General features: G+C 27.9%; 4 protein-coding genes and 1 long non-coding RNA gene across 18 annotated transcripts; 2 read left to right on the plus strand and 3 right to left on the minus strand.

The window, feature by feature from the left end:
* Positions 1 to 1,518: 1,518 nt before the first annotated feature.
* On the plus strand, positions 1,519 to 3,616 carry LOC147656631 (uncharacterized). Its single transcript, XR_015294083.1, has 2 exons — positions 1,519 to 1,604; positions 1,671 to 3,616. It is a non-coding gene; the product is annotated as an uncharacterized LOC147656631 (long non-coding RNA).
* botv (tripeptidyl-peptidase 2) lies at positions 2,594 to 7,772 on the minus strand. 4 transcript variants are annotated; one of them, XM_086913997.1, is made up of 10 exons: positions 7,490 to 7,772; positions 7,106 to 7,339; positions 6,488 to 7,028; positions 5,535 to 6,376; positions 5,256 to 5,471; positions 4,965 to 5,175; positions 4,639 to 4,895; positions 4,161 to 4,565; positions 3,981 to 4,085; positions 2,594 to 3,860 (listed from the first exon to the last, which is right to left on the minus strand). In XM_086913997.1, the coding sequence occupies exons 2-10, from the start codon at positions 7,280 to 7,282 to the stop codon at positions 3,756 to 3,758; spliced, it is 2,859 nt and encodes a 952-aa protein (XP_086770123.1). In that variant the 5' UTR covers positions 7,283 to 7,339; positions 7,490 to 7,772; the 3' UTR covers positions 2,594 to 3,755. The 4 variants fall into 4 exon arrangements, with proteins under 4 accessions (XP_086770123.1, XP_086770122.1, XP_086770124.1 ...); XM_086913996.1 differs by having other exon boundaries at positions 7,106 to 7,342; positions 7,490 to 7,630; XM_086913998.1 differs by lacking the exon at positions 7,106 to 7,339 and having other exon boundaries at positions 7,490 to 7,602.
* Positions 7,773 to 7,811: 39 nt separating this feature from the next.
* On the plus strand, positions 7,812 to 19,675 carry SCCRO (defective in cullin neddylation 1 domain containing SCCRO). 8 transcript variants are annotated; one of them, XR_015294082.1, is made up of 7 exons: positions 8,138 to 8,227; positions 8,759 to 8,972; positions 9,075 to 9,243; positions 9,330 to 9,543; positions 14,988 to 15,076; positions 15,733 to 15,882; positions 16,896 to 17,175. XR_015294082.1 is itself a non-coding variant. In XM_003689549.4 (5 exons), the coding sequence occupies exons 1-5, from the start codon at positions 8,225 to 8,227 to the stop codon at positions 9,869 to 9,871; spliced, it is 765 nt and encodes a 254-aa protein (XP_003689597.2). In that variant the 5' UTR covers positions 7,812 to 8,224; the 3' UTR covers positions 9,872 to 9,932. The 8 variants fall into 8 exon arrangements, 4 of the variants coding, with proteins under 4 accessions (XP_003689597.2, XP_086770127.1, XP_086770128.1 ...); XR_004224985.2 differs by lacking the exons at positions 14,988 to 15,076; positions 15,733 to 15,882; positions 16,896 to 17,175 and adding exons at positions 18,697 to 19,170; positions 19,503 to 19,675; XR_015294080.1 differs by lacking the exon at positions 15,733 to 15,882.
* LOC147656633 (uncharacterized) lies at positions 11,702 to 13,069 on the minus strand. Its single transcript, XM_086914003.1, has 5 exons — positions 12,776 to 13,069; positions 12,478 to 12,716; positions 12,206 to 12,361; positions 12,079 to 12,147; positions 11,702 to 11,971 (listed from the first exon to the last, which is right to left on the minus strand). Exons 1-5 carry the CDS (start codon positions 12,900 to 12,902, stop codon positions 11,798 to 11,800), a joined length of 765 nt encoding a protein of 254 aa, XP_086770129.1. The 5' UTR covers positions 12,903 to 13,069; the 3' UTR covers positions 11,702 to 11,797.
* Positions 12,918 to 22,655, minus strand: LOC100867989 (tripeptidyl-peptidase 2). Of its 4 annotated transcripts, XM_086913994.1 has the most exons (20): positions 22,517 to 22,655; positions 21,591 to 21,865; positions 20,848 to 20,976; positions 20,591 to 20,758; positions 19,970 to 20,130; positions 19,707 to 19,870; positions 19,308 to 19,640; positions 18,951 to 19,220; positions 18,559 to 18,870; positions 18,310 to 18,466; positions 18,041 to 18,228; positions 17,809 to 17,963; positions 17,516 to 17,733; positions 17,198 to 17,432; positions 16,883 to 17,133; positions 15,641 to 15,900; positions 15,524 to 15,535; positions 14,682 to 15,139; positions 14,360 to 14,575; positions 12,918 to 14,273 (listed from the first exon to the last, which is right to left on the minus strand). In XM_086913994.1, exons 2-19 carry the CDS (start codon positions 21,750 to 21,752, stop codon positions 14,366 to 14,368), a joined length of 3,843 nt encoding a protein of 1,280 aa, XP_086770120.1. In that variant the 5' UTR covers positions 21,753 to 21,865; positions 22,517 to 22,655; the 3' UTR covers positions 12,918 to 14,273; positions 14,360 to 14,365. The 4 variants fall into 4 exon arrangements, with proteins under 4 accessions (XP_086770120.1, XP_086770121.1, XP_086770118.1 ...); XM_086913995.1 differs by lacking the exon at positions 15,524 to 15,535; XM_086913992.1 differs by having other exon boundaries at positions 15,524 to 15,900.
* Positions 22,656 to 25,798: the final 3,143 nt, after the last annotated feature.

Here is a 25,798-nt window from a genome sequence, read left to right on the forward strand (position 1 = left end):
GCTACGTGGTCATGTTTCTGTCCTTTTGTGAAACGGTTTTCGGAATTTCATACGGTCGCGTACGGAAACGGATGTCACTGGATATCTCTGTATTGGGGATCTTTCTTCTTCATTTTCGTATCGTGAACACAGAAAAAACACCCTTCTTTCTTTCTTCCTCTTCCTCTTTATCAACTGTGTAAAACAACTATGCAACCTGTCGAGTCACGGTGATAATCGATTCCTTTCAAAACGTCGAGCCGCGATCAACAAAATTTCACAAGCATCAGTCGAGAATAGATTAGAATTTTTCTAAAAAGAAAAGGGACACAGGACGCGATAATTCGTGCGAACGCGTATACGCGTAACCTCGATCGTTCGAGGAAATCGAATGCCACGTATGCCGATGCTTTCGTTCCACACGATATTCTCAACGCTACAAGTATTCTCTTCTCAATGTTTGCGATTCACGTGGCGGCCGAGACGATGATGGCGCTCTTCGACGTCTCTGCAGCGACCGCGACACCCACACAATCAATCGCCCTAGACCGGATTGTTCCACACCCACGAGAGACGTTTTCTCAGCTGACCGGCTGTTCACGAAGGTTTTCGAGCCGCGTTCGAACGATTAACACCTCGCCTCGTCAGCTGTTCCCCTCATTCTCGAAACCCCAAAGACATATATTATTCCCACGGAAATATGGATTCTCGGCCTTCTCTCTTTCTCCTCGTTCCGTTCCTCGTCAAATGTAAAACGGTATCACTTACGGCTGTTATCGCAGCTTACTCTCTCTGCCCGACTCTCGGTTTATCGTTTCCTCGCACTGATTACACACGCGAGTACACGTTAATAACCGTTTCGAGTACGGTGGTTACGGCGTATGGCGAAGCGAACGATATTCTCTCACTTCCGTGTTTCAGCGGTTCCCTTCTCGCCAACGCTCGACGCTAGAACAACACACGAATGAGCTTATTCCACACCCCTAGCGCGCTTATGTCCGCCAACGCTCCGCGATTGGTACTACTCTCACTGACGGTTCGGTCTCTCCTTCTCGCTCTTTCTCCTCCTCCTCCACTGCTCTCTCTCTCTGTCTCCCTTTCACCTTTTCTCCCACCGATTCACCTCACATCTTTCTCCCTCTACCCTCCCTATCTCTCCCTATCTCCTTTCTCCTTTCCCTTGTCGATCTAGCTCCGCTCTTTCTCTCTTTCTCCCTTCCCTTTCTCTTCGTCCCTCCACTTGGCTCGCGCACGGCACCGCCTGCACCTCTTGCCAACCCTCTTCGTAACGGGCTGAAACGAGAAAACCGGTCTCCGCGAAGGGGGCTAATTTCCGGCCGCGAATCGACTTCCTGTGAGGATTCTGGCGTCGAAATCGCGCGACCCACCGACAGGCCCTCGGTTCCATTCGCTGTCGTGCATGAAAAAAGGAGAGAAAAAGGAACGGGAACCGAGTCAAACCACCGAGACCGCGGAAGGCTCGACCCTCCTTCGTGGCTCGTGCTTATGTACGACCGCAGTTGCGCGAACCGCTCACACCCCCTCTCCTATGTGTTTGTCCATTCGGGACAACTACCCGGTCTGCAAGGAATTCGGCTTTCTTCCATTCCATGTGGCAGACCAAAGTGGGGAGACAGAAACACGAAAGGACGTTTGTCACTCGCGAACACATCCATTTTTCTGTATTTTAGAGGGTTGTGAATCTTCCTCCCTCGATGATGGTTAAAGCGAATTCCATGGAGTTGGATCGCTGAAAAACGTCCATTCATGCGGTCTTAATAAATAATGGGATGCGGTGTATGTCCGAACCAATAAGGACCACAGGCCGCACTTACGTCATGGAAAACTTGGTATTGATCGCACCCTAGGCCAATGGGGTTCATCGCCGCAACGGTGTTACTTTTGCCGTTCTGGCGGTGAATTCGAACGCCATCGAACGCTATCACGGTCATCACTGTGACCCGGGAAAATATGAATTTTCTGGATCAAAATTGGGAGAGTCGATTAGTTTGAAAAATTATATCAAGGAGGATATCAATAATATATGAAAATTTATGATATATGAATTTGTTTCAAGATCCGATTCGATGAATTTAAATTGTTAAATGAATGATGAAATAGTTATTAAAATGATATAATAGGTAAAATGCGAAATTTGCGATTTTTGCAGCATTTGGTTGGCGAGCGTCCGACGTAAAATATATTAACACTACTAGTAACACGGTTGACTAATAATGATAATAGTCACTGTGTTAAAGAGAAACGTTGCTTTTTCTTTATTATAAAATTTAGCAAAATATTAATTTAATCGGATAAAAATAATTTCCTAAGTATTCTATGCAAATTAGAAAGAAAATTACTTTCGATATTCGACATAGATGATATATTAAATATCGATCGATCAAGAGCAATATTAGAATTAACCATCATCAACAACCATCGTCTCAAAATAGTAAATTTCGCCAACCAATTTCGTATCTGTTTTCGTAGTATACAATAGTATTTGAATACGCAAGATTAATGATATCTGGATCAATGCCAATGATATTAAAACATATCTTTCGTATACGAGAACTAAAATCAAAGTATTATTCAATTTTATAAAGTAAATAGATTTTTATATACAATCATAAATAATATATATTCTTATTTTTTTTTTTTGCACACAGACCTGAATTTAATTCAGGTTGACTTTACATTCAATCGCGTAATATTCGATGTAAAATCGAATTTACAAATTCACATTTGTTTTCGCACGTTATATCATGTTTTGTAATAATTATAACATTTGTTATAAACGATGATATGTATAAACATTATTTGTTAAGCGTATTACAAGAAAAAAATTAAATCCGAAAAAAACTAACTTAAAATAAAAAATTGTACTTAATTTTAGAAATTTGGCACATTAAAATGACATAATTTATAATAATAAAAATATCGTTGAAATATAATATAAATGTTAATGATATAGAATAAAAAATAAAATAATATAATTATAGATTGATATAAATAGTTTTCATCTATTTTTTAAAAAGAGCACTTTTTCTCAATTTCATTCAGAATACACTTCCATATTTGTTCGAACAATGTCACAACGCGCATTAATATTTAATTATATTCATTTAGTTATTTACAAGTATAATTTGCAAACAGATTATTGTTATATACAAATATTGTACAAATTATTGTACAAATCGTAAAGTGCAATACGATGTATTCATATTGGTTATACTCCACATAAAATAAGACCGATGTATTTCTAATCTGATCTTATAAGATATATATATATATATATATATATTTATGTCATAAAATTATTGACATATATATACGACATAAATATATACATTTCAATAATTTATTTTTTATCTTCCTATTTGGTGCATCGTAAAAATAAACTCAGTTTTGTAAATTAATTTATTACGCTTCATGGAAATCGTTAAAATCGGTACGATATATGTTATGTATACAACGACGTAAAAAGAGTTCGTACTATATTCTCTATAATATATGTATACAATCGACAATCTTTCATCATTAAATTTCACTATAAATTTCGAATGTGCATTTTACTCAATCATGTACATTGATAAAAAAAAAAACATATACAATAAAAAAGTAAAGACAATAAAAATTCTATCATATTTGTTTCACATATTAATATACTTTATAGGAAATTCAGTTAAAATGTTATCAAAATCATGTAAATTCTATCAAGTAATATTTACTTGATATTAATATTACTTGCATATTAATTTCCATTTCTTTTCCTTTTATATAAATTTAAAACATTTCTGTTTATCATGTGGAATTCTCGTTTTAAACAATATCGAGTCGGCTCGATATTGAGTATTTAAAAGAGGCATGTATCCAAAAACCTGAAAGTATTAGAATTCTTACAAAATGTTTATTATATTTTACTTCGTATTTCATTTTTAAACATACACTTAAAATTGTAAAAAAAACTTAGAATATGAAAATAATAAAACTTAATTTACCTGAGAGAAGAAATTGATGCATTTGTGCCTTTCTTGAAAATGCGTATCATCTTCCGAAAGAGAAACAGGACAACCAGGACATCTAAAAGTCCATCGAGATGTGACCTAAACATAAGAAAAATTAAATTAATTGCTAAAAGCATTCCGAAAATAAATATATTGTATGTATATTATAATCACTTTAACAGGTGGTTTTCTAGTAAGATGAGATATCAGAAAATTCATAGCAATATCTTCGCAATTCATATATTCGTCAACTTTGTCCCGGATTGCTTGTGGTAACCAATGCGTATATAGATATGTATAGTGTTTATGAATAAATGCAGCACCAGTCAAAACCATTGATAATTCGCACGAATAATTAGAATTGTAATTCCAAGCATTGTGGTAATTCTGGTCCCATGCATGAAAGCGGCCGGGAAATCCAACAACACGATCTCGATGTTCTCTCCATACTCTGAATCCGAACATAATTTCGTCATGTCGTAAATGAGCATCGTCGTCTACTGAAAGAACAGCTTCCGTTTCGATAGCATCAAATGGTAGAAATCTATTATTTAAACTGTTCCTTGGAGCCTTGATTACCTATATATAAAAAATTTATTTAATTTTATTCAAAAGAATAATATACTATAAGAATTCTAGTAAGAAAACTTACATGAATTGGTACTCCAATGTCAGGCCATTTTAAATCTTCCATAGGTGGTTTTGGACTATTCCATACTACTAGAACTTTATTTAAATATGGTAATCCATATAATCGAGCCAAAGAATTTATAAGAACTTGTTCTCGTTCATATGTCAACATCACAATTGTAAATTGTTCTCTGGGATAATTTCCGCCTAGAGCTTCGCTAAATTCCTTACCCGCACCTCCAGCACCTTTACCAATCGGCCTGAATCCCATTTCAGAACCTGTGATTAATAACGTTTTAAATAAAATCATTATTTTAGAATATTGTTATGTGTTAAAAATTGATTTACCAAGAAATTTTGCATCGCTAGGAAGGACGGTATCAAAAGGTAATTGCGGATATAAATAAAATGGATCCACCCAATCATTCCAGATTTCATGACCTTGAAGTAACATTGTAGTATAATTTCTTTTAAATGCAGGAGATGGATAAGGTGGTTCCAGAGGTCCTAAACTTTCTTCTGCTTCTGGTTCAGCGATAATAGTATCAGATTTTAAAGGCTAACAAAAAAAAAATGTAATTATTACATTTGTATGATATAAAATATATCAAATCTCTGTATATTATAATATATATTTACCACAAAGCTTTCATTAAAGACACTTGGACTGGCAGTTTGAGGTGCTGGCAAAGGTGGTATACCAAGTCGATCTCTAATTACAGCTACAATAGTATCTACCGCACCTTGAGCAGTACTTAAATAACGTTCCCATATTAATCTACCTTGTCTACGCATATTTAAAAGATCAGTGTCGAGAACCGCACGTAATAGGAAATGCATTTCTGTTACCCTGGCCTAAAATTCAAAACAAATCTAATAACCAAAAGCAATATCATATTAAAAATGTCATATTTATACCTTTGGCAAAAAGATAGCTGCTCGTCTCCAACTGATAACTTCACTATAACTTAATAAAATTTGATCACCACCTAAAAAAACTGGGATAGAACCCGACCGTAATGCTTCATACAACCTAGCCTGCATAGATGAAGTGGTTACAAATGATGTATTACTAGGAGCTAAAATTAAAACAAATGTTGATTCTTTCAATATAGCTTTTCTTGAAGAATCTGTTCCACATAAAGACCAGTCAAGTATTTCTACTACATTTTTCTCCTCAGAGGCTGGTATACATTCAAATTGAATAAAAAATTTATCCAAAGTTAATCCTGTACTCATATCTTTAAGATGTTGTATAATAAAAGCATCCAAATTATTCTCATCAATTGTTAATTTTTCTATATCTATATCTGTGTCATCAATTTGATGTGTCATGGTAGTAATTTTTGGAGATCTCATTTCTCCTTGAAAAGATAATAAATATTTTCTTCTTGCTGGCAACATCTGTGCACATTCTTGCCAGACATCACCACCTGGGGGTCCTAAAATTGGCGGGACAACTAAATCAAATCCCTCGCGAAATTGATTTCTAAAGAATGTGGATTGTACTATTATAGCTCTTCCTGTATCTATTCCACTAAAAATATCACCAGATTCTACAGATAAATCTCTACGCGCTAAATTTAATAAAATATGATTTCTGCCATCTCCACCCCAATATGGGAGTGCATGTAATTTTTTTACATCTATAGGTTTATGAAATTTTTTATCTACTTTTTGTTGAATAGAAAGAGCTTCCCCTATGAGTACTATATATATACAAGCTTCAGCTGCATTTGTAGTGAGATGTGGATTGTATCCTGTAATAAAATAAAATAAAAAGAATATATGGATATTAATATAATATAATATTATAATTATAAATTATTACTTATGTTATAATTATTATAACATTTTATATTTATATATACCTAACGTTTGTTTTATAGTAGTTTTTAAAAACCCATCAACATCCCATCCAGAATTTACTACAGAATACTGATCAGGATCATACAAATATACTGGAAAACCACTAGTTAATGCACATCGACTGTGATCAAAACAATTATACATTCTACATGAATGTGGTACAGTATTAGGTAATACTACAGGAACAGAATCCATTAATATACGTTTAGGTGGTGCTAATTCTGGTGTATTTCTTTCCACTGCTTCTCTTTGAGCTACTTGTGCTTGTTCAACACTGATCTTTAATCTATCAAGATCAGTTTGTTGATGCAATAATTCCTGTTTTAATTCATCAATTTTTTGAGTTAAACTACTAACTTCAACTTGAAGTCTTTGCCTCTTTGCACTCAGATCCCTAAGTTCGTTATTTACAGAAACTTTAATACGCAACATTTCCTCTATTCTCATCTTCAATTGAGAAGCCTTCATAGGAGTAAAATCTTCAAAAGCCTCCAGTGTGGAGAATGTACGATAAATATCTTTATCTGGGGAATCAGATTCCACCTAAAAAAAATATATAAAATTAATATAAGATTTTTAATCAATCATAATATATTTCTATTTATATCCAAAAAAAATACCTTTGATAAATAATAATGAGTGAATAATGGTACAATGAATAAAACAGCAGATGTTAACATTATAATTCTAGACAATTTAATATGTGTTATCCAATGACAAATTTCTCTACCACTTCCATTTTGATGGTATAATGGAAGTATTTCGAATATACTTCCTCCCATCATGTTATAGATCATTCATGTTTATTTAAATTTCAAATTAATAAACTTATTTTATAATTATTTAACAAATTCCTGCTAACACATTAAGAAGATATTTATCATTAAAAGAAACACACAATCTTATATTTAGTAGTTTTATTTCACAGAAAATATTAACATCTTTTTATAGTAATAGTATTTTACAAATATCAGAATTATAATATTAACAAATATATTTCTTACCAAAAACATGATAATTGTAGAATTTTTATTGACATTATTGATCAATAACCTAAAAAGAAGATATTCTTTTTTCACATATTTTAAAATCGCAATCGAGTATCGTTACAAATAAATCATTAATATTATTATAAAAAACTCAATAAGTGCATTTTATTTTATATATACACATTTTCATAAAAAAATAATTCATTCACATAAAATATGTAAAGAGAATTGTCAAAATCACAATAAGATCAAAGAATCACATGGAGACAGCAATTTAAAAAACAATATCAATATTAATAGTGCTATTTTTTCATTAATGTTTATTCATTCTCTTTTTGACGTATGTCCTTGTAACTTCGTGTATGCATTCATTTGCGTGGGCCAATATTTACGATAGCGTTTTGTTGTTATTTCATGAAGACTTCATCCTTGACTTCTACCTAATACAAAAAAGAAAGATTTCGTACCGATGCCACCCGACGTAAAACAGAATCACGTGACATTTTCGATGTTTTTTTATCTTATTATGTCGTAAAATGTAGTATTTAATAAATTAAATGTAAATATTTTAAATAACCCGCGATATTGTTCTCGAAGTTGCTTTCCTTTGGCAACGTCTGGTGGCATTGCTTATAGTCTTGTTGGTGTATTTGCATTTCTCAGGACCTTCACAGAACATGCGCATGTTCATGTCAAGTGTAGTGCAAAGGAAATAATATTTTGGCTTTCGGGGGCCTAAAATTAGCTAAAATGGTGAGCTCTTAACAAATTTATGGATTATGTTAATCCAACGATCTTTAAAAACAATTTTGCTAAAAAAGTATATTTTGCTTTTTATGTTCTCGACAGTGTATTAAAAAATGTTAAAATAACCTATCATGAGTCAACGTTAATGTTCCCTTTTGCACTAAATACAAATCAATTTCGTGGCATATCTTGTGACTAATGACTTTGTGAAAAACTGTGCATGTATTTTTTATTGCAATAGATTATATTGTTATTTAGAAATTTTCAAATTTGTTAACATTCTTCGCTGAGATGTTACTCAAAGTAGTAACAGTACTCGTAATAAAATCTTTGTTTATGAGTTCTTTTCGAAGTTGATTTTGAAGTGTTATAAATAAAAAAAAAATTTATAACATTAAAATGTATATATACAAGTTTGATAATAAATTGTTTATTTAACATAATATTTAATATTATATAATAGAAAACAGATTATAAATCTTTTTTATATTAATCTTTAGAATATATGCACAATAATGTATCTAATTTTTGTTGCAGCATAAGTTAAAGTTCTCACAAAGAGATAAAGTAAAGAAATTTATTACATTTACACATACTGGAGAACAAACTGCAATATATTGTTTAGCACAAAATGATTGGAAGCTAGACTTGGCAAGTGATAATTATTTTCAAAATCCTGAGGCATATTGTAAAGAACCAAAAAATACAGTAGATAAAAAGAAATTAGAAATATTGTTTAGTCGATATCAAGGTAATTTTATGATTCATTTTTTTTATATGTAATAATAATGCATATATAAAATTAAAAATATATTTAATATTTTCATAATATTTGATTTCATAATTGAAATAGATCCAAATGAGCCTGATAAGATTACAGCAGATGGAATAATGAAATTTTTGGATGATTTGGATTTAAGCCCTGAAAGCAAATTAGTATTAATAATTGCATGGAAATTTAGAGCAGAAACACAATGTGAATTTACTAAAGATGAATTTATGAATGGAATGACAGATCTAGGGTAAATCAAATTTTTTTATCTTTGTTTTAAAGTGTTTAATTTTGTTTTACATTATTTTAATATAGTTTTTTAAAATTATTTTCTAGTGTTGACAGTATAGATAAATTAAAAGCTTGTTTAAGTAGTTTAGAAAATGAATTAAGAGATCCTCAAAAATTTAAAGACTTTTATCAGTTTACATTTAATTATGCAAAAAATCCAGGACAAAAAGGTTTAGATCTTGATATGGCTATTGCTTATTGGAACATTGTATTAGATGATAAATTTAAGTTCCTGCCTTTATGGTGCCAATTTTTACAGGTAGGATATCTAATATATACATACATATATATATTATATGAATATTTTATATATATATACATGAAGTTCTTATATAATATAAATATTGATTAAGCCTAAAAAGGAGGCTTCCATATTGGTTAGGTAAATATTATGATACAAAGTAGTTAACACTATTTTTTAGGAACATCATAAGAGGTCAATTCCAAAAGATACATGGAATTTATTATTAGATTTTGCACTTATGATCAACCCTGATATGAGTAATTATGATGAAGAGGGAGCCTGGCCAGTACTGATAGATGATTTTGTAGAATGGGCACAGCCCCGAATTCGTCAGTCCCTCTAACATCTTTTTGTTACATCTTTAACTTCATATAAAACAAAGCTTTATTTATTCAATTATAAAATCGTATATTCTTCAAGTGAAACTTGATCATATTTTTCTGATAGAGCATCATTTTACTTTGTGTACAGAGTATATGATGAAGAAGCAGGAGTATTATAATTGTTAGGATCAATCTAATGTATAATAATTCTCTTTTTCTCTCTCTATAATGTAAACAAATTTATATACATATATATATGTGTATATAAACATATATATACATATGTACATATATACATATATATACATATATATAAACATATATATACATATATATATATATATATATATATAATTCATAAAAAACAAATTGATTTCACAAATAATTAGAATTTCTGTATCATTTAATTTCAAAATTATAAAACTTAAAATTTTACACAAAAATCCCATTATTATACATCTGTCTGTACAAAGTAATATGATGTATAATCAGTTTGTTCGAAAAAATAATGACAGTGAAAAATGCTCAATTATCGACTGTATTTGCAAAATCTGAAGAAATCGCTGACTGTGTTCCTTTGCACGAATTTGGCTTCAAAAGGAGAAATCATAAGAAAGATTCATTTATATCATTTTGTAGATAGTAATTTCTAGAAATTGCGTTGTTAAAAATTGTTATTAAATAAATTTTACGACACTCTACAGAACACTTGTAATATACATACAAAAAAAAAAAAAAAAAAAGAAAACATAGAGAGAAAAATCTGTATTTTAAACAAAACGTTATTTCGGCACTGGTATACTTATCTTTTTTACTATCACCAATTTAAATGGTGACAGAAAAAGATTTGTTTCTGTTTTATTAGTGAAGAATAATATTTATATTGTAATTCTGAGATATAATAGCTGTTAGGGAAAATAAATTAAGAATTTTTTACGAGTTTAAATTATGGGTTTCATTTATAATTATTGCAGATTGAATATATTTTTTTATAATATCATAAAAATAATGGATATAAATATTTATTGGTTTTAAAACTTACATAAATCAAATTGTTAAGTAATCAAATTGTTAAGAAAGCAAACAACTGATGAATCCTCATAACAAATTTTTTGTTTATACTACAAAGTGTAGTTATTAATAACATTTTAAGTTTTATGTTTTCTTTCTACTTCACAATGCAATGTGTGTGATTAATGCTTTTGTAGCTTAGCAAAGTACACAAATTTTCAAAACTACTAATCATCTTAATTTATATATAATGCAAAAAGATTACAGAAACATAATGTAAAGAAATATATATCTCTGCAACTTCATGGTTAACAATTAAGAAATCAGAACATTATATCTGTTTAGGTATACTAACATTGAAAGGTGCAAAGTAGAGAATTAGCAATATAAAAAATATGTCGTCCAGAAATTTTGGATTATATTTTATAAGAATGTTAAAACAGTTAAAATGAAGGTTCTGATATATGCATTCATTATAAAAGGAAGAGTCCAGTAAAATGTTGTCAAAAATATGTTTGTGCAATGCAAAAAAAAAAAATCACAATGTACATTACATTCATTTAAATGATATTAAGAAAAATACGATTTTCAGATTTAAACTACGTTATTTTTTTAATATTTTATGCATTGCGCGAACACTGAAAGATTGTAATAGTTTTAGGAAAAAATTGTACATAATGTAAATAAATCTGTCAGTCTTAATCTACATAGTATGTGTAATTAAACAAAAAATACCGTAATCATTATATTATAATATTTAGTTTCAAACAAAACTATTTAAATATAACAGTAAAATAAATTTTTACTGTTATATAAAATAAATTTTTAAACTTTATATATAAATTTTACTTTTTTTTTAGTATTTTTGTATAGCTTTTAAAATATTTACATATGCACACTTAAGTGTGTAGAAAAGTAAGAATTATTTTACTAGATTATTGTTTTCTGCAATGACTGCCACACTTGCATAAAGGATTACAGCCACAGCATTGTGAATTGAATGGATATAAAAATGCTAGCTCATATTGATTTGCTTCTGTATTGTAACATTCATTTAATATATCCTCTGTGTACCAATTGCATAAATGTTCCAACTTGTCTATAGTTGTCTACATTATTTTTTTTACTATTAATATGACATGCATTACTATCATTTAAAAAATATTGCAATATTTATTAAATATCAGTCTTGTTATATATAATTATAAATCCTTACCTGTGCAATAACTAATCCCCGATTTGGATTTACAATTGTACTATGACTGTGAGAGTCAAAAAAAGTTACCTATAGACAAAATTTTTATGAAACAAAATTTTTATAGACTTCACAAAGCTGTTCTTACCATATTTTCTTGAAATATGAATAGTACTGTACGTCCACAGGTAATAAGAAGCATAAATAAATTCTTAGATCTTGGTGCTAAGTACCATTTATGTAAAAAATCATTTATATGTTGATATAAACCGTTTTGAATCCTTTCATAAAATACTTGAAATGTCTATAACATAATTGATATTTTAATATGTCAATATATCTTATTTTATCAAATACATAAAAACATTTTAAATCGAAAAATCATCAAAGAAAAAACAATAGAATATGTTTAATTTGTACCCATTCTCTTAATAGATTTAAGTTTCTGCCTCCAAGTTTTAATGCTTCTTCTGTACTAAGATACGGATGAGAAACCAAACCTTTCTTAACAATCCATGCATGAATGTTATTACCTTCTATCATAGCTTCAGCTATGATAGCAATAAATTGAGGAGATTTTTCTATATTATATATTAATAATCCTGTCTGAGATATTCGTTGAGCAACAAGAAGACAAATCAGAGTACATGCTTCACTAACTAGAATAGAAAATTATATATCATTCGAAATTAAAATATAAAAAAAAATTTTTTTTTACTTGTTTGTCCTGGAGGAAATCGACTTTGTGAAAATTCTTGATTATACCAAAGTACTACTACGCTATTTTTAAAATAGTTCTTCGTATACGAAGAAAAGTAAGATTTGAGTAACAGCGATAAGGACATAACTTTTCATGGAACTTTCAGTTGATATGCCATTTATTACTTGTAAATTTTATATGTGAAAGCATTTTTTCTTATCTTGACTTACAAAAGATTTCATGTTTTGTCTATTAAGAGCCATGAAGCTGGTCGAATAACGAATTTGTTTTTGAATTCACACAAATCAAATTAAAAAGTTATAATGCAATGTATTTATGTACACACCTTCATACTGATAAAACAAAATTAAAATCTTATTATGTTTACAATATTGTATTCCGAGAACAAGATATTCTATTTCTTTTTATAAAGTCAATATATCTTAAATATAAATTTTCATTAGTGCATTTATTATTTATATCTCGACTTGTAATCGTACATTATTGGCATTCCATCAATGGCATGCGCAATGCATGTTATTTAATTATTTTCCAATTATTGAATTTATAATATTTTTGTTACATTATGTGAAAAAATATGAATCATCTTTTACATTTTACATTCATTATAAAATTCAAATAGAGTTTGAATTATTTTATCTCTTTCATTATATACATCGGCTCATACTTAACACTTATTGCATAAAGTGAAAAAAATATCCGTTATATATAACACAATGACAACAAAAACTGAGTATATTGTATATAGATTTCACAATCACACAAGTCATGTATACAATTATAAATAACAGAATTCAATAAGATAAAGTTACTCTATGGATATAAAGAAAATACCTGTATGTATACATATGTATATATATATAATATATATTTATTTACATTTAATATATTGTAAAAATGGAAAAACCTAAATGATTTCAAATGATACATATTATGTTAGTTGAAATAAATGTTCTCAAATAACATATTATAGTTCAAAGATTTTAATATCTAAATTGATAGTAATTTCTATGATATTCGACGCTTCTTTTTTTTTTTTGATGCGTTAAGCATCATAAAAATGCACTATTAGAAACAATGATATTTTTGATAATAATCTTTTTGTGCAAGTACACATACATGTATTGTCATATTTTTTAACATTGTCCTTGATGAATATTAGCAATGTGCTTCGATTTATTTATTACATATTTTATATTATTGCCATAATTTTTGCTTCGTGATTCATTAAAATTGATTAAGCGTGTTACGATTTTTATAAAATAAATCATATGTTGCAAGTATGAACATTATTTAATTTTTTATAGTTAAAAATTAAAATATTCTTCTAGAGTCACATTTTTTCTATATATATATTTTTTAATATGAACAAAATTATATTTTGCTAAGTGTATAGTACACTTGAATGACTCACAGAAATATTTCTGTTGTGGAGATGCATTGGAAACTGTCTGATAGTTTCCTTTGTCAAAATATCAAATTAATCTTATCATACCTAAAAAAAAAAAAAAAATAATTATATATTTATATTTCATCATATTTTACAATTTTATTTTAAAAAATCAAATAAGTATTATTTACTGTTGATCAAAACGATCTGAATGAAGGAGGATAACGTGACGGTATACTCGTATTAATATGACGTGATAAATGTTCCCATCCTAAGATATTTGCAAGTTCTATACATTTTTCATCAACTTCTTTTAATGGATGTTCTTCATAATAACGTAATAATAACTTTAAATAGCGACCATAATGATTATTAATATGGGCATGCCATAATGAGAGAGAAATGACCTACAATTAAAAAATAATAAATATTTTAATTTTTTAAATATATATTATTTAAATATGTAATATACTATTTAATAAATAATGCAATTATAATAATAAAACTTCTTGCCTTAATATCAGTTGGTTCAGCAAATTTTTGTACTTCTTGCCAGTGATGTGTTACACTATCTAATAAATGTTCATAAGATTGACGATCTCCCTCTCCTTTCTTTGCACTGTGTACATATAATCGCGATAATGCACATCCTTTCTTCACTAATGCTTTTATTAAACTAAACTTTTGTTTTTCCATAGTTGCCCTAATCTTTGTTGCATCATCACGTTGATCGCTTTTCAAGCCATAATAAGCTAAGAGTTTATCTTGATCAATATTAGTAATCACAGCATCTGCGACACTTATTATTTGATTTGCCAGAGAAACAGATTCTTCTGAAATATCATCATGGGGTACATGACGCCGAGCTTCAGGAGAGTCCAAGGAAATCAGCATGGCAGTGTGAACAGGTAAATGATCCGAGAAGAGATTTTTCAATTCTCCATATAGTAGATTTGCATATTCACCAGGTTCTATTAATAATAATTTAAAATCAATTAATTTTTAATGTAATTACAAAAATATGAACATATATTTCTATTACAAACAATAGATCAGGCTTTTCATAAATATTTGAAAAAAATTAAAGTATTTAATTATTTTTATGTTAAAATAATATTGATAAATATATAATAAATATTTGTCCACTTAATTTTTTTTAACATCACAAAGGAAGAGAGATATTAAGATAACTTATTTGTTATACATTACATAATCGTGCATTGACATAAAACAAGTGAAAATATAAAAAAAATTGATATTAATATTGATATTGATATTCAAAGAGGGTTTTAAAACAATATAAGGTTTTAAAACAAAATTCAAAATTGACGTTTTATCGCATTCTAATGACTTACTCGTAGAAGGCGCTATTTGTAGAATTGAAACCGGAAAGAAAAACAAAATATTTATATGATGATAGACTTTACATAATATATAATTATACATAACTAACAAGATAAATGAAAAATTACCAAGTTTTGTAAGCCAACTGCATTTGAAATCCCTAAGTGCTTCATTATATTCATCCCATTTAGTAGGCTTTTCTTTGTTTGATGAATTGTAGGAGCTACTGCTACTACTGCTGCTACTGCTACTACTAGATTTCTTGCTTGGTTCAGACAAAATGTATTTAAATGTGTGACAATCCACTTTTTTTCCGTTATCATCTTTGCAGAAAGTCAATGTACCCTGTAAATAGCTACCACTTCCTAAGGTAATACCTCTGGAAACTCTTTAAAATAAAACAAAAAATTAGTTTCTTTTTAATTACATAAATATTATTGTTTAAGTATCTCACTACAGAAAAACAAATGTATAACTAATAAATTAGGATGAAAAAAAATGCATAACATTTTTGTATTTAAAGAAACTATTTAAAAAAGCATTATGTATAAAGAATAAATACATATAAAGCAAAATTCAAATATATAAAATTATATTAAAAATAACTAAAAAAAAAAAAAAAAAAAAAAAAAAAAACTTCTATATAAGCCAAAGAAAGCCAACTTTATATGATTAATAAATATGTTGATTTTTTTAATTAATAGAATGGTGCAATTACATGTAAATTTGTTTAAATTATAAGCAATAGATAAATAAAATTTTCTAAAAATAATTTAACATAAATATTAAAAAAAAAAACTAAATTAAAATGCTATGAAGCAATGCATAAAATAGAAATATCTATTAAAATTATCTGCTTCAATAAATAAATTTTTTTTTAATCAAAGCATGTAAATGTTTAAAAATGTTTAAAAAAAAATACTATAGACTTACTTGTTTTCAGAGCTGCAATGTGGGATAAAAAAGGAAAAAAATTGAGTAATATTTTTAAAATGATTGATTTATATGAATAAAAATTAAAAAAATATAAAATAATTTGTATAAAATTATTTTATATTTTTATTGATAAATATGAGAAAAAGATAATTAATAACAAATTTTAATAAATATCTCATCTAACATGTTTTGAACATTTACATTTTAAATAGTGATGAAAATATTCATGCACCTTTTTTATTTGCATAAGAAAATAATATGCATAATATTAAATATGCAAAATGAATGTAGAATAATCTTAGAAAAAAACATATAAATTTATATAAATTCTAAAATAACTATATATCTTTTTTAACAACATATAAATAATAAAATTGTAATTTTATTATAAATAATATGAAAGAGACAAATTTATTTTAAAATAAAATACTTACTTGTTTTCATTAGATATAGGAGCAATATATAAAGGAAGAATATGACCAGGTGGAACTGAAGCTGCTATCATTTTTTTGCCACCAATAATAGCTTGTGATTGACTGGCATAAACATCTAAATTAATTGGATTACTTAGTTTATGACTCAAAAGAAATGGCATTTCTGTTAATCTATCAAGTAAATCTTTTTTTTCGTGACGTATATGTATCTTCAAAGTGTAATCGCCTTTTTCTATTTTTTGATTAGAATACTGTAATAAAAGATAATAAAAGATTATTTATTTTTTAATGTATTATTTTATAAAAATCACTTACTTTTGATGGATATGCATCTCCACAACAAATAAGTTGTTTATTACTATCATATATCATCCACATTTGACTTTCATATTCACTTTCATATAATAAATCGCTAAGTAATGCTGCATTTGGAGTTATTTCAGTTGCCTTTGCACAATGGAACGTATATGTTAATTGTAATTCATAAATTTGTCGCGAAGGTGGAATAATATCTCGTTCTCGTAAAGGTGCAATCTTTGAATCAGTGGGCCTATCATATCAGAAAAGAAAATAGAATTAAATTAATTTATTTTCATTGATGCATATCTTGTACAACGTTTTTATTATACACACTTCAATATTTGTACGGATGATTTGAGACAAATACTAGGGACTACTTCTTCATTTCTAAGAGAACTTCGGACTTCTAAACGATTTATACCATCTCCAGATTGCATTGTAAGATTGCCACTTATCATACGAACACCATGAAATTCTATGACATAATCGACTAACATGTCACCTATATTTGCCCAATATTTCGCAATAACTAATTCTAAGATTAATCCGCCCTATGAAATTTTAATTTGATTTTTAATTAAATAAGAATTTAATTTATTAGAATGTATAAAAGAAATTAACAATACCTGAACAGCAAATGGATGAACAATTTCTGATTGAGAAGTAACAGTAAACAATTTATTAACTTCGAGAGTTTTACAGGAGAGTCGAGGTTTCAGTTGAACGCTATGAATCACAAATCTTCCAGTTTTATCTTTTTCTGTGCTCTTTAATCTAACCACTAAATTAGATCATATTAATATCATTTATTTCATATATCCAATATTGTACATATGAAATATTATAGAAAATACATACCCGCCCATGTTGCATCTTCAGGAACGAGAATAAAATGTCGATAAATTGTATTCGGTTTAAATAAAATATTTGTGTAAGTTAAGTCTGGAAGAATCGCAGTTTTTGGCAGTGTTTGTGGTTGCACTACAGTTACTGGTATTTGGAACACTGGACCTTTTGCAATATCTGTTACATCATAAGCGCGGACACTATAAACGACGATTAATATTAATATTATACAATAAAATAAATATATAAGATTATATAAATGTTAATTTGGACATATTTACTTAGTTGTATGAACACCTTCGGGTAAATTGAAGCCATCGACTTTGATCGCAAATGCGCGAACCATATTCATTAAATCAAGATGTGTTGGAAAATGTACCCAAGATGCATCACATACCAAAGTTAATTTCAAATTGAAAGCAATTTTGAGTGCTGGATCTATAAAATTCAAATATTACAATGAATTATATTTGTAATATCTTATATAATGAAATTATAGTATTAGAATAACAAAATATATAAAGTTATACCAGTATTTTCGCTATTAAGAAATACAGGTTCAACAGTAATAGCATAATCTTTTGGTCGATCAATAATGCTACTTCTCATATGAATTCCTTTAGCATTATTTGGACCACAGTTAATGGTAAATCTTACATCTCTTTCAGGTACATCACAGTAAGTAATAAGATTATCGAATGCACGTTCGACTTGTAATAATCCTGAACCTTGTGCAAAAGGATCTAGATTTTGTATATAATGAGCTGTGTTTTCAAGAGCTCTTTTTATACTATATGGAGAATAAGAACAACCTTTAGCAACAAGCCCTGATATAAGTATTGCTACAATATAAACATTATTATTAACATTTCTCTTATTTGTAATATCTTATATAATCTTTATAAAAAAAAAATCAATATACCAATAGCTCCAGTTACATGAGGAGCTGCCATGCTTGTACCATTCATGAGTTGACTTTTTCTTAAAGTAAAATTGGGAACACTAGTTATAGCTCCTCCTGGAGCACATACAGTAATTCCAGCTCCACCATCGATCATTGGACCACGAGATGACCACGTATACGACATACCGGGCATTTTTTCTCTTAAAGAATATTCAGCTACCATCATATCAGGAGAAACGTAAGCACCAACGCTAATCACACTATTAGAACTAATATCTGGTGGTGTGCCTATATATGAGTTAAAATGAATGGGATATATTAGATATTAAGTTTTAAATATATATTTAAGATTTTCAAATATTGTTATCAACTAACCAATAGTACATAAAGCAGGCCCAAGATTACCAGCAGATGCTACCCATGTTACACCATATTTATCGATAACTTCATTCATTAATTCTCCTATTCTTCCTGTATTGGACCAATGAGCATGTTCTCCATAACTCATATTTATTACATGTATTTTCTCTTTGTGTTTCATTACATGTATCATTGCACGTACTACTGCAGTTCCTGTTTCCATTGTACCAATACGACCATCTCCAACACTTAATGAAATAATTTGAGCACCAGGAGCTACACCATTTAATTCAGGATTATCAGGAAAATATGCAGCTGCAATTGAAGCTACGTGTGTACCATGACTTGCTGCAATAATAAAATTTATTATAAAAAAGAAGAAAGATTTTGGATTGAATCTTATCTAATACTTACAACATAAGCTAACAATTTCTAATGTATTTCCATCATCATGAATATTAATACTAATATTTAATTGATCTTCGGGTATAAGTGGTGCATACTGTCTTGTTATAGTGTATTCTCCTAGAAAGACACCAGTTTCCAAATTACCTTCTTCAGAAGTATCAATGCATGCTCTATAACAAAAAATATAAAAGATTAAATTAAATATCAATATTTGTAAAAAATATTTGAATAGACATGGAAACCCAAGAATATCCTACATATATTTTTACCTCCAAACTTCACCATCATGAAAAACAACACAGTCATAAGTAGGTCCTACATCCGAATATTTTTTCTCAATATTATTTAATATTTCAACTCTGGCTTCAAGTTCCTCTTTTTCTAGTCTTTCTTTTAATGTAGTTAATTGTGGATTCTTTGCTTCAAATTCCTATGTAGAATAGTTATATAACATAAAAATCAAGTTGCTTTTTTATTTATTAAAAATTACATGTTTACACAATATTTACTTATATTTTAATTAAATTTATTCTCTTGCATTTAAGCATACTATTATAAAGAAACATTGCATACTATTACATAATGAATCAATGGCTTTACAATAGATCAAACTGCCAATTATAAATATAGCATTAGATACAGATCAGTGTGACACATTGTGAAACTGGCCTCATTTTATTGCATGGTTCAACATACCCACAACAACCCTATCTTTGGATCAAATGGTCTAAAAGCCTATTTATTCTTATTCTTAAATATTAGTTATTTTAATATATATAAAATTAGTTTGTGTAGAGTAAATATACAAAAATATTTTATGTAAAAGATTAAGATTTCTTATTTTTAATATGTATATCAGTATAATCAAAATGCAATTATCTATTATTTACTTGTAATTGTCTAGATGCTTCTGCAAGTGCAGATTTATGATTATTATCCCATAAACGTTTTTTTCTTTCTACTAATACTCTTTCTCTTAGTTTTCCTGGATATAATGAATATAGATTCTTTATTCCAATATGATATTGTCCACTGGGATTTACCCAATTAGATGGAACCTAAAAGACAAATAATTTTTTTGCTTATTTATATAATTATGAATAAAATTAATAGTACTTAATATACATATATATATATTGAAATATACCTTTAATTTACGGCCAGTTATGCCAATTATATATCCATCTGGTGCCTGTACAATTTTACTAGTATCTACATCTCCAGCTCCACTACAGTCATATCTTTCAATAATTTTTGGTTTTCCATCTGAAGTTTCCTATATGAAATATATATTTATTATAAAATTTAATATTTTATTTAAATCTAATTTTTCTTTTATTTATAATATTGTTGAACAAAAATTACTATATTATTTTGCAAAATATTATATTATTAATATTATACAATAAAAGATGTCAAATATAAATTTCTAAATTTTTAAAAAAATGATCAAGACATTTTATTTTCCATCAGTTCATGATATACAATTTCATAAATATTCTTCAACATTTATTGTTCATACATTACATTACATACATTAAAAATTAGATATATAATTTAAAAATAATATGATTATATGAAAGAAATTTTTAGAATAAATCTTCAAAGCATAATTAAACATAAGGATAAATTTAAAAAAAAATAATAAATATAAATAATGCCATTTACTATCAGTAACGTAAAATTATTCGAAATCTTTCACTTTGTACACAAAGAAAACAAAGAAATTTATAACGGAAACAAACGTACTTAGCAAACTAAGATTTTAAACAATATATATTAATATCATAAAAAATTAAGATACTTAATTAAATTAAAAGAAAAAAGAAAGAAGTAAAAGAAAATTAATTTTAATAATCGCGAGGCGTGTCTATATAAAAGCTTACTTACCTGCATACCAGGAGCTCCAGGATCAATTCCTGAATCAAAAATTGCAATGATGACTCCTCGACCATCATATTCAGGATATTTGGTAAGAAATTGAGTGACACCAGTTTCTTTTTTAGGTAAAAGACCCCAAACAGGAAAATTACAATCAATGACCTCTGCCATATTTCAAATACCACTGCCACCGCGACTCCAGAAAAACTACTTGAGATGTTTCCTTTGTACTGCCACAGCCTTATATATCAATCAAAAAACAGCATCTGCGCCTGCGTCAATGACTACAGAAAATTTTGAGGTTAAGTTATCGGTCCACGATACGTCAGACTAAATAGACAATAAATGGAGATAAGATATAGAATAGATCTAATATTCAAAATCATTTTTTTATCCCATGTCGCAGAAATACTTAGGATTCTTTTATCATTTTGTATATGTCATTCTCAATGTTACGAATTCCGTTTAGAATAAGATATAACAGTAATGATTGAAATTGAAATTAAATTTCAATGTAAAATAAAAAAATAGAATAAATATTTTGTTATAAAGATCCTGTTGCCTCGTATTCGATAATAATTAGTGTTTGAATAGTTAATTGCATGATTTAAAAATGTTTTACAAAATTATAAACTATAAAAGAATAGATTTGACAAACTTCGATAGAAAAAAAATAATCTTCATAAAATATTTCAAAATTTCTTCCTATTTGCTTTGTAACTGGCCCAGATATTCATTTATTTAAATTCTATTGCTGCAGTGGATTGAAATCCACATTAAAAGTCGTTTCATATATCAAGAAATACTATTTTTTTGTGAGATATCCTAAAAATATTTTCTAAAATTAAGAATATAATATCTATGTTTTTCATTAAAAATTGAGACACAGTTTTGAGAGAAAAATAATGAAAGCGTGTTCAATTGATATCTCGTACCTCATCTATGGTCACGCGCCAAGAGCAAGTATAGACAAGGAGAACAAATAATAGGAAAAGAATAGAGATAGAATAAAAATTCAGGAATCAGTACAATATTTAGAATGTCATAAATGAAACACATAAAGAAAGAACAGAAAATAATAGGCAAGGATAGAAATGGAATAAGAATTGATTATCAATGCCATCTCTTAAATGTCAAACACATTTCTTTAAAGGCGAACTAGAATAAGAATTGAATATAGCGCTGTTTTTTAAATATTCTATCTTACTTTTTTTTTGAAAAGTTATCTTGCATTTTTTGTTGTATTATCGATTAACAATTCCTATAGATCCCAAATGCATATACTTATTTATATTCTTATATGTGAAACATATATTACATTTTATTATATATTTTATATGTACATAAATTTTTTTTCTGTAAATATATATATATATATATATTATATGTAAATTAATAAATTATTATTATAATAAATTAAAACATACACATAAATAAATGTTTCTTCTTTTCTTTATTATTCATCTCTATATTCTTCACTCACTTAAATGATTTTTAAATTATAATTAATATAATTTTTTTTAAATTTTAATCCTAATTACTGATGAAATATATTTTGCCGGTAAGTAAGATACCTATTAAAAAGTTTTCGATGTCAGCGCCATCTCGCGTTTGGATTCACGAAGCTCCGACTTGTTACTAGCATAACATGATATGCAAGGAGGTATGCGAAGTCATAGAGAAGGAACGCAATACTGTGCGAGAAGGACAGAGAACATTTAAAAATACGCCACATGGAAAAATCATTAATTACTCGTTTTCTACTTAAAATTTCGATACATTTGAGGTCGCATTTTGAAGCTAGGACTCCAGGCAACTTTCTCATATCAATTTTAATACGAAATTCTCTTTATTTATTTAATTATTAATAATTAACGCGTTATACGTTCAAATACGTTAAAGACGCCATATTGAAAATTCACTAATTACTCGTTTTCTACTGAAAATTTCTGTACTTTTAAGCATGCATCTTGTAGCTAGAACTTCAGACAAGCTTCTTATATCAATTTTAATATAAAATTCTTGTTAATTATTTAATTATTAATTATTAACGCATCATATGTTCTAATATGTTCTAATACGTTAAAGACGCTATATTGAAAATTTATTAATTATTCGTTTTCTACTGAAAATTTCTACACTTTTAAGCATGCATCTTATAGCTAGAACTTCAGAGAAGTTTCTCGTATCAATTTTAATGTGAAATTCTTGTTAATTATTTAATTATTAATTCTTAATATGTCATATGTTCTAATACGTTAAAGACGTTATATTGAAAATTTATTAATTACTCGTTTTCTACTAAAAATTTCTACATTTTTAAGCATGCATCTTGTAGTTAGAACTTCAGAGAAGTTTCTTATATCAATTTCAATATAAAATTCTTGTTAATTATTTAATTATTAATGTGTCATATGTAAACGACATGTTGATGTTATCGACATGCAACTCATTTTTCATTAATTTCATATTATTATAAGATTTATTTCTTATCACGAATATATGTATCTTAAACGTTATTTCCTCCTTTATATTCCTGTATTATTTTTGTTCATAATCTTCTTGTTATTTAAATAAATAAATTAATTGTTTATGATTCGGTTACCGACGGGATATTTACGATCGCAACATTTTCTATAATAATTGTTAATAAATATTTAATGACGAAGAATTTTATATTAAAATTGATATAGGAAGCTTGTCTGAGGTTCTAGCTACAAGATGCATGCTTAAAAGTACAGAAATTTTCAGTAGAAAACGAGTAATTAGTGAATTTTCAATATGGCGTCTTTAACGTATTTGAACGTATAACGCGTTAATTATTAATAATTAAATAAATAAAGAGAATTTCGTATTAAAATTGATATGAGAAAGTTGCCTGGAGTCCTAGCTTCAAAATGCGACCTCAAATGTATCGAAATTTTAAGTAGAAAACGAGTAATTAATGATTTTTCCATGTGGTGTATTTTTAAATGTTCTCTGTCCTTCTCGCACAATATTGCGTTCCTTCTCTATGACTTCGCATACCTCCTTGCATATCATGTTATGCTAGTAACAAGTCGGAGCTTCGTGAATCCAAACGCGAGATGGCGCCACCGGTACTAAAATTTTCTATTTACTGTTTTTTCCTAATTTATCGACAAAATTTGTATACTCTATCGGTATATTGTGAGAAAAATAAGAAGCGCGGCAATTTTATATTTAGAAATACTTATTTGAAAAGTAATGAATGTATGCAAATATAATTTTTTTTTTTTTTTAATTGAAAAAACAGAACATATGATGCGTTAATAATTAATAATTAAATAATTAACAAGAATTTTATATTAAAATTGATATAAGAAGCTTGTCTGAAGTTCTAGCTATAAGATGCATGCTTAAAAGTACAGAAATTTTCAGTAGAAAACGAATAATTAATAAATTTTCAATATAGCGTCTTTAACGTATTAGAATATATTAGAACATATGATGCGTTAATCGTTAATAATTAAATAAATAAGGAGAATTTCGTATTAAAATTGATATGAGAAAGTTCGCTGGAGTTCTAGCTACAAAATGCATGCTTAAAAGTGCAGAAATTTTCAATAGAAAACGAATCATTAATGAATTTTCAATATGGCGTCTTTACTGTATTAGAACGTATGACACGTTAATCGTTAATAATTAAATAAATAAGGAGAATTTCGTATTAAAATTGATATGAGAAAGTTCGCTGGAGTTCTAGCTACAAAATTCATGCTTAAAAGTGCAGAAATTTTCAATAGAAAACGAATAATTAATGAATTTTCAATATGGCGTCTTTACTGTATTAGAACGTATGACACGTTAATCGTTAATAATTAAATAAATAAGGAGAATTTCGTATTAAAATTGATATGAGAAAGTTCGCTGGAGTTCTAGCTTCAAAATGCGAGCTCAAATGTATCGAAATTTTAAGTAGAAGAGGAATAATTAATGATTTTTCTATGCGATGTATTTTTAAATATTTTCTGTCCTTCTCGCACAGTATTGCGTTCCTTCTCTATGACTTCGCATACCTCCTTGCATATCATGTTATGCTAGTAACAAGTCGGAGCTTCGTGAATCCAAACGCGAGATGGCGCTGACATTGAAAACTTTTTAATAGGTATCTTACTTACCGGCAAAATATATTTCATCAATAATTAGGATTAAAATTAAGAAAAAATTATATTAATTATAATTTAAAAATCATTTAA

The sequence above is a fragment of the Apis florea genome, unplaced genomic scaffold (assembly GCF_048593485.1).
Source record: "Apis florea isolate Af1SG1 unplaced genomic scaffold, ASM4859348v1 contig_3564_pilon, whole genome shotgun sequence".
Classification (NCBI taxonomy): domain Eukaryota; kingdom Metazoa; phylum Arthropoda; class Insecta; order Hymenoptera; family Apidae; genus Apis; species Apis florea.

Bases quoted from the DNA above. Each gene is read 5' to 3' on its own strand.
- botv (XM_086913997.1), bottom strand. From the start codon at position 7,282: ATGATCTATAACATGATGGGAGGAAGTATATTCGAAATACTTCCATTA. The intron at 6,377-6,487 runs GTATATATAAAT...ATTTTATTACAG, and splicing joins TACTATAAAACAAACGTTAG to GATACAATCCACATCTCACT. The intron at 3,861-3,980 runs GTAAATTAAGTT...TAATACTTTCAG, and splicing joins GCATCAATTTCTTCTCTCAG to GTTTTTGGATACATGCCTCT.
- SCCRO (XM_003689549.4), top strand. The intron at 8,973-9,074 runs GTAATTTTATGA...TAATTGAAATAG, and splicing joins ATTGTTTAGTCGATATCAAG to ATCCAAATGAGCCTGATAAG. The intron at 9,244-9,329 runs GTAAATCAAATT...ATTATTTTCTAG, and splicing joins AATGGAATGACAGATCTAGG to TGTTGACAGTATAGATAAAT.
- LOC147656633 (XM_086914003.1), bottom strand. From the start codon at position 12,902: ATGTCCTTATCGCTGTTACTCAAATCTTACTTTTCTTCGTATACGAAG. The intron at 12,362-12,477 runs GTACAAATTAAA...ATTATGTTATAG, and splicing joins TAAATCTATTAAGAGAATGG to ACATTTCAAGTATTTTATGA. The intron at 12,148-12,205 runs GTAAGAACAGCT...TTTTGTCTATAG, and splicing joins TCATATTTCAAGAAAATATG to GTAACTTTTTTTGACTCTCA.
- LOC100867989 (XM_086913992.1), bottom strand. From the start codon at position 21,752: ATGGCAGAGGTCATTGATTGTAATTTTCCTGTTTGGGGTCTTTTACCT. The intron at 20,759-20,847 runs GTATATTTCAAT...TTTGTCTTTTAG, and splicing joins TAACTGGCCGTAAATTAAAG to GTTCCATCTAATTGGGTAAA. The intron at 18,871-18,950 runs GTATATTGATTT...TTTATATTGTAG, and splicing joins TCATGTAACTGGAGCTATTG to CAATACTTATATCAGGGCTT.